This window comes from Manduca sexta, chromosome 26, assembly GCF_014839805.1.
Source record: "Manduca sexta isolate Smith_Timp_Sample1 chromosome 26, JHU_Msex_v1.0, whole genome shotgun sequence".
Classification (NCBI taxonomy): Eukaryota; Metazoa; Arthropoda; class Insecta; order Lepidoptera; family Sphingidae; genus Manduca; species Manduca sexta.
Window position 1 is genome coordinate 2,635,833 of NC_051140.1, and position 8,576 is coordinate 2,644,408.

Genomic DNA, 8,576 nt, shown 5'->3' on the forward strand with positions numbered 1-8,576 from the left:
TTCACTTTATTAGGAAAAGGTATCTAATAATATTGTTAAGTTAGAATATATAAAAGTAACGATATGCCTGCTGATGTACTAACGAAGGCCCTCGGACCTCAGCACACAAACGATGTGTAGTTAACTTAGGTTTAGAAACTTAATTATTTTATTTGTTTTGTTTCTGTCACAACTGCGATTAAGGGCGGCTGTTGGAGATTGTAACCTTCGTCGTGACTTATTATTTTTTATATGTTCTATTTTTAGAACTAATTGTATTTTGTTTGCCATAGTTACTTCCCTTTTAGTCCGAAATAAACACTCATGTCAATAACATCTTTTTACTAACTTTATTTAATTACTAAGAACATATACCATATTTACAACAAAAATAAATCCGTTTTCCTATATGAACAGATATGGGGCCCATAGCCAAGATGTCTACAATTTTTAAAGCTTATAGAAAACAGTAAAATCTACCGATAAGTCTGTTGCTAGGATAAATTATTCTCATACATAAGGTTAGTTTTAACAACTCGGTCGAGTTTCTCATTCCTTCATAATTTGCCGTAGTACTGAATGAATTATTTAGATCATTATCCTCCGAAAATAAATGTCATCAAAATTCTTAATCTATGTAAGTGTTGTCAAACTTAATTCTAATTTGCCCATTCCCATGATCATTCCTAAGATATTTAAAAAACTCTTCCAACATTTCGAAGACTGCAAGCCTCCGTGGTGACGGAGTCCGCCCCATGACTTCATCGCGTTGCGAAATAGTTTTATTACAATGTCTAACATTCGCGTAAACTATAGAAATCATTCTTCAGATATCAATCTGTCGTTCATGTCAGTGAGGCATATCTTTGTAATCCATTTGATAACAAACTATAGAATAATTGTTTAATTTCCATAATACCATTATGTGACCCAGATCGTGTACATCCAGGTCAAACTAATCATAGATAAATGATTCACTATTGAACTGTATCGGCTGTATTTGTATTTTCAACTCTACTAGCTTTATAAACGATTAACTATGCGTTGCTCATGGCTTCGCTCGTGAGAAATTTCCCAGAATAAAAATCTCACTGTGTAGGTACTTTTAGGATGAAAATTTATCTTTGTAGCAAATTTCATCCATATCTGTTCAGAGGGTTTTGCGTTTAATCTTAATATTTTAAGATTTTCTAAAACATTCGTTAGTGAGACTTAAGTATAGTACGATTAATTTATTAATCTGGTAGTAATTAATCGTTGGTGGTCCTAAAACTAATTATACAGGGTAATTTAAATATTGCATTAACAAATTAAACCACATACTCGACTTTACTTTTACTAAAATTGTGCAAAAAACGAATACTTTTACGAAAAATCCCAGTCTTACTTATCTGATCATTTTGGAGTGAATGTGGCGTATGCGCGTGTATTTTTAATTGAAAGTGTGATGTTACTACTGCGACGAATTGAAATTCTCTTAGTGTAGTAGTAGTGTAAAATAAAGTTATATTTTATTGATATTCATTTTGTTCGAAAGAAACATTTCATTTTACAGCTGTAGTCCGAGTAAATTATTGTAAAGTGTTATTTTCAAGAAGATAAATATGTGGTTTCATTCAGTAACGGTGAATATCAAACTGACCTTCAGTAGGTTTACAGGTTTTGTTTTTTATAAAAGTCGTAATATGCCATCAGGATCAAACTCTTTCAGTCGTAGAGGAGGCTTGTTTCCAGAAATGGGTCAGTTAAATACATTGATCATTAAAATGTTTTCTGTCCATAATCAGGTCTAGGTCTTGCCCATCATTGGACCTTATGTAGATTAGTAAATCATCAGTGAGCCCGAGCAACATGTTCGGAAGCTTCGGAAAACCTTCGCAAGTATCTGCCTGGATGCTGCTAGCAGTCAACCAAGTTGCTATGGTAAGTATTTCATACTACGAAAATCTAATTGTGTTGTGATGATACAGTTCACAATTACGATATTGAATACTGATTAGAGACTATCGAAAATTAACTGTATTCTAACATAAAAATAGTAATTTTATTCTCAAACGCGATACAATAAAATATGTTTGTTGAATAATGATTAATTTACGATAGTTTGAAAACAATATTTAAAATTTTAAAATTTTTTGGTTGAATCACTTTTGCACTATTTTAAGTGGTAACTTTAGGGCCTTAGGGGCCGTTTAAGTATTACATAACGCAATTTGGGGGTAGGGGGAGGGGGGTTTGGACTCAAAAATCTTTAAAAGTTGCGTTACGTAATACTTGAACGGGCCCTTAGGGGGCTCGCTTCTTTTTTATTCCGCACAGAGATTCGCGTCGGTTTTTTGCTTTCATGTCGGTTAAAGGACCCACTGATTATTTTAAAGCATAGTTTATACCTCAAACTGATTTCATAAACAGCAGCACTAGAGTTTCTTGCCCGTCCTTCTCTGTTGAGAACTGCTTTCCGAATTGGTGGTAGAGTTAATATTGACGGAATCTAAGTAATGTATAACATTATATTATTAAATATATTATTTCATTTGTTTTCAGGTTGCTTCTATAATAACATTTGCGGTTGGATTGTGGATGATAGCATCACCAAATTCCTTGTCATATATTATAGACGCCATTGGAATTACTCTCATATGGGTAAAGTATACACCATTTATTTAGTATTACGGCACGACTGTAGTGCCGAAGTCTCGGGTTCGACCCCGGGATGGGCAGAATGTTATTGAGTATTTGTACTCAATATTATGTTGGACTTTGGAATTTGTGTTCGATGAGGCGACAATACGGCTGGTCCACCAGCTCAAAGTCGCTCAGCGAGCTATGGAACGTGCTATGCTCGGAGTTTCTCTGAAGGATAAACTTCGTAACGAGGTCATTCGTCAGAGAACCAATGTCACCGACATAGCACACAGGATTAGCAAACTGAAGTGGCAGTGGGCAGGGCATATCTGTCGAAGAACCGATAACCGATGGGGTAAACGAGTTCTTGAGTGGAGACTACGGTTAGGCAAACGTAGTGTAGGACGCCCTCCAGCTAGGTAGAGTGACGATCTGTGAAAGGTCGCTGGTAAGAACTGGATGCGACAGGCCGAAGACAGGGTAAAATGGCGTATATTGGAGGAGGCCTATGTCCAGCAGTGGACAAAGATATAGGCTGATGATGATGATGATGATGATGATGTTCGATAAGGCGATAGGCTTGCCTTTTATCATATGGGACGGAATACGCACGCTGGAAACTGTGTGCACCTCTTGCATCTGCCCATCTCTTCGGGTATAAAAGGCGTGAGTGTTTATGTAAAATTTTTTGAACCCCAATTATTTTTTTGTATTTAATAACGATTCTTGCGATACTATACTATACTAGTATTATTATTAACCGAATTAAAAAAATTAGGTTTTTAATTGGACATATATTGTTAAATCTTTGTAGGTGATTTATGTTTCAATACACAAAATAAAACAAACTTAACTTAATTTGACCAGAAAAGCCGATTTAAATAAACAAGACCTTTAGCAAGTGACACTGCGTTTAAGTCGATAGCGCTTTGTTTGTTTCTGTCGTCAATCAACAGCGTGCAAACATTGTTGCATTCAGTTTCGAAGGACATCGTATACAGGGTAATTACTGGACATTAGAGATGAGTGCAGTGCCGTGCATTATAGCCCTTAAGATCGTTATATGTAGGGTAATTTTGGATATTGCGTTAATAAATGAAACCACATACTCGACTTTATCTCTGCTAATAATGTGCCCAAAAATCATCCATGAATAATGAACATTTTCACAAAAAATCCCTGTTTGGGTGATGGAAAGTGTAATGTTGCCGCTGCGAAAAATTCTCTTAAAGTAGTAGTAGTGGGATTAAAGTAGTAGTAGTAGTAGGGTGTGTAAAATTAAAATTACTTTTTATTGATATTTACTTTGTTCGAAACTTACACTTTTTTATTTTACATATTATTTCCGATTATAATAATATCAGCCCTGTATTATATACTTGCCCACTGCTGAGCACGGGCCTCCTCTACTACTGAGAGGGATTAGGCCTTAGTCCACCACGCTGGCCTAGTGCGGATTGGTAGACTTCACACACCTTCGAAATTCCTATAGAGAACCTTTCAGATGTGCAGGTTTCCTCACGATGTTTTCCTTCACCGTTAAAGCGAACGATAAATTCACAAAGAATACACACATGATTTTTAGAAAAGTCAGAGGTGTGTGCCCTTGGGATTTGAACCTGCGGACATTCGTCTCGGCAGTCCGTTCCACACCCAACTAGGCTATCGCCGCTTTTATTTTTATTTCCGACTAGCTTCCGCTCGCATCTTCGCCCGCGTGGATTTCGGACTTCAAAAATGGAGTCGGTCGCGAACGTTCGAGAATGTTCGTTTTACGAAGCTATTCGCCAGGTGATTCGCTAGCCTCTAGGTGCCAAGCAAGCCGCCTGCCTGTGCGTTCGCGACCTTATATATATACAAAAATAATCCCTTATAGCATGATTCAGTATTCACGCATGATGGCTTATTATTTCATGTATAACTTTGGTGTTTCTATACCGATTTCTATGATTTTTTTTTATGGAATATTTAATAATGTTAACTTTTTTAATTAGGGATGACTTAGAGTGTTATAAACGTAAAAGTAGACAAATATAATGAGAAAGCTTCGAACTGCTAAGCTATCGGGAGTTACACGTGTTATTGTGAGTCAACCATAAAAGATAGACATATGCTGTCGTGGGATATTTTTTACATAATTTTAAGGAGAACATTTCCGTCATACATGATTTCTTTGTAGCTTAACCATTAAAGTTTCACACGCGACGGAAGCTTAAAAAATGGAGTAACTTCTCCCGTTTTCCCAACATTTCCCTTCACTGCTCTGCTCCTATTAATTGTAGCGTGATGAAAAGTATACTATAACCAGCACTGGAGTATGACAAATAATTGTACCAAGTTTCGTTAAAATCCGTCGAGTAGTTTTTGTTTCTATAACGGTTATACAGACAGACAGACAAAAATTTTACTAATTGCATTTTTGGCATCAGTATCGATCCCTAATCACCCCCTGATAGTTATTTTGGAAATATATTTCATGTATAGAATTGACCTCTCTACAGATTTATTATAAGTATAGAAGAAGATAGAAGATAGATAGATTATTTACAAGATAAATATGTGGTTTCATTTAGTAACGCAATGTCAAAATGACCATGTATATTGGTGGTGGCAGGATATTTATATCCACAAGGATAGCGACCAATATCTCGGTGTCAAGAAATAGACGGTGTGATACCCCCGTGCTTCGGCACGCAACGCCGTTGCTCTTGCGCCTGATCTCCCTCCGGTCATGTTGGATTGCAGTCTCATCGGATTATGTGAGTGAAGGAACAGAGTGTGTACCTGCGTATGGCGCACACACTTGTGCACTATAATATCTTATGCGTACCTGGTTGATCCCCGATGCGATTGGCCGCCATGGCCGACATTGGGTCAGGAGTAAATCAATATTTTTTTTAATCAATGTCAATATTAATCTGTAGTATTTATTTAATTTATGAATGGCTTTATCACGGGAAAATATCAAGCGGTATTTTGATCCCGGAAAAACTATTTCACGTCGGAGCCGCGGGACTATGCTATTCAGCATAAAAAGATCTTGCGATGCGGTTAAAATCTACTTAAAAATTCAATACAATATTTAAGTGACTGCCATATCACGAACGGTTGGAATAACCGAATAAATATCATAACTAGCGGCACGCTATGTGAATTATTGAAACGGCTTGGATAGGGGTTGTCTGTACCAACTGACACGCAGCTCGCGACTGTGAGTGAGGCCACACGATGCGTTAACGCTGCGGTGCGGCGTCGCACCTTAATGAATACGAGGTGTAGGGTGCCACATAGGTCGCGCGGCACAGCAGCGCAACGCTATTCATTGCGGTATGCCGCAGCGCCGCAACGTAAATGGCTCAAGTGTCTAGGGTCACTTAAGTCTGTTAACTGACTGTGACTGCTTCGGTGACATAGATGTACTGCATGCGCGGCACGACAGCGCTCTGAGTGTTTGTGTTCAAATCCCGAGTCGAGCAAAGAGATATTTGAGTTTTTCTGCTCGGTATTAGCCTGGAGTCTGAAATTTGTGCCCGATATGGCGATAGGCTCGCCCCCTATCACACCATAGGATGGAACACACTTGGCGAAAAATGGGTGCCCTGGTTGCGCCTCTGTATAGCTCTTCGGGTATAAATCCGTGATGTGTGTTAATGTCTGTTAACAACATTTGTGCGAAAGAAACTGTAATACTGCGGTAGCGGCACGATATCGCTACGGCGCCGCGGCGCATTGCCCCTTCTCGCCTTGTCTCGCAAATCGCAAATGCGGCGACCTAACGCGTCGTGTGACATTGTAATTTATATGTAGTAGACATAGCGGCACCCCTTCGTCAACACATCATGTGGCATCGCTCTGATGTAACGAGGATTCAAATCCGAAGCTAAGATTTTGGCTAAAGTAATAATTTATGTGCATAATTTTGTAATTGCTTAGATTGATAGATGGTTTTTTTGGCATGTTGGATGTTTATGGGTGGGGATGATTTATAAGTGATAACCGTTAGGGGTCTCATTTGCTAATTTTCTTCTTTCTAAAATAAAGGACAGTTTGAGTATAATGTCCATCAATGTGATCTTTGCTTAATCGATTGTTTTGCAGGACAATACTAGACTTCTTTGTTTTTGCATCAATTAATGAGTTATAAAAAGGTTACAACTTTAGTGGATAGGATAGCTGTCAAATAATAGTACTAGCAAACTGTGACGTCACCAAGTGTCCGGCCATAAGTGAAAAAGTGACAGCGCGATAACCCCACCAAGCCCTCACTTTGGCTCACAATATTTCAAATGTGAATAACTTTATTTTTTAACTAATCTTGACACTGATTTCACAGAATTTCTTTTAACATTACATACAGAATAACGTCCAAATTAATTATAGGAAACTACCCTATTATACCCCAATATAAAGCGTGTATATGTTAATACTAAACATACTGCAATGAATCGTCGTGTGATCTAGCTTAAAGCGTTAAAGCATCATATTTTCCGGTAATCCGGTAATTCCCGGTTATAAACATAACCACCCGGTTAACCGGGTCACGTTCGTGCCGGTCGGTGACATGCACTGTACTATTTACAGATAATATCGTATACAATACGCTAATATGCGAGGGCTTTGTACTATACTTATATACCAGAAAATAAACATAATGATTTCTTATGTTTACGCTAATGTTAGCCATTGTAATAAAACTATTTTTCTGATTTACCGCGGTTTTTTTATATTATAACTAGTTGACCCGACAGACGTTGTCCCTCGTTGTCCCGTCTTAATTATGAATTTGTGCGCGCATTCTGTCAATCTCTGACAGTTATTTCAAACAATTGACAGTTATATCAAATTAATATTTTCGTTAAGTTTTCATACATTTTCTAATTTTCCGCGCAATTTTTGATTTTTTTCTTTCATAAGCATCTTTTCTGACAATAACAAACACAACAAAAAATATAGTGAAATCAGTCCAGCCGTTCATGCGTGATGGCGACCAAAAGGAAATAGGGATTCATTTTTATATATATAGTTTTGATACTGACGCTGTGAACTCATTTTACGTAGATTAGACCGTCAACAAAAAAGAAAAGTTTTGAATAACTGTAAAGTGTAGGTAGATATTATTGTAACTGACTTTTTGGACGACTAATATTTACCTCAGCCCCCCGTGACCATGACGACTGCAATCACCGCGATAAAAACTGAGAAAATAAACAGTATAAAACAGATATTCGATTTAATTTATAGTGCAAAGGTACCATAATTCATACAGCCAGAACGTGCTCAAAATTACTATTGTTAAAAGCGATTTATGTAAAAGAATTTGTATTATGTTTATTTCAATACTTGTGCTGTCGATAGGTGTCTTGTAAGCCTATGTCACCAACACTGTTAACTGTTGCGTTCCGGGATCCCGTAATCCTGTTTTATAAAGGCCTGCATAGTTATGTCGACTGACGAAGGATAACCATGCCTTGACAATCGACATTATATCAGAACTACACTCCGTTTACAATCAGATGCCGTGTTGTCGATTTGCCGTGGTATTTTAAAAAAAATATAGTGAAGTTGTTGTAAGTAATTGGTGTATGTGTTCTGAGTTATTTTTAAAATTAAGTAAATATATGTGTTATTGACACGAGTGTTTATTTCAGCGTAAATGTGTAACTACGCAAACCACAAAAACAATCACATTCATATCATAGGCAAACAATAAAAATCAATCACATTCAAATATTTACAAAAATAGAACACATAAAAAATAATAGTCACAACAAAGGTTACATTCTACAACAGAAGTGTCAGATGTTTTGCTCTGTTTATAGGCGCTCCTGCCTCCTTCAGCTCTGACGGTGCAGCTTGGCGTCGGGCTGGTCTTCCTCGCCATGTTTAGCTTCTTCATCTCGTTCATGGGTTTTTATGGAGCGAGGCGTTCCGGGATTTGCCTGTGTGTATCCATTTCTAACAGGCCGGCATAA

General features: G+C 37.5%; 1 protein-coding gene across 1 annotated transcript; it reads left to right on the forward strand.

Moving 5' to 3' along the window:
* The first annotated feature begins 301 nt into the window (after positions 1–301).
* Positions 302–8,576, forward strand: LOC119190683. The gene is made up of 4 exons (XM_037443066.1): positions 302–500; positions 1,767–1,902; positions 2,524–2,622; positions 8,424–8,576. The coding sequence occupies exons 2-4, from the start codon at positions 1,831–1,833 to the stop codon at positions 8,574–8,576; spliced, it is 324 nt and encodes a 107-aa protein (XP_037298963.1). The 5' UTR covers positions 302–500; positions 1,767–1,830.

Coding starts and splice junctions, on each gene's coding strand:
- LOC119190683 (XM_037443066.1), top strand. CDS start 1,831: ATGTTCGGAAGCTTCGGAAAACCTTCGCAAGTATCTGCCTGGATGCTG. Junction 1,903..2,523: donor CAGTCAACCAAGTTGCTATG/GTAAGTATTTCA, acceptor ATTTGTTTTCAG/GTTGCTTCTATAATAACATT. Junction 2,623..8,423: donor TTGGAATTACTCTCATATGG/GTAAAGTATACA, acceptor CTCTGTTTATAG/GCGCTCCTGCCTCCTTCAGC.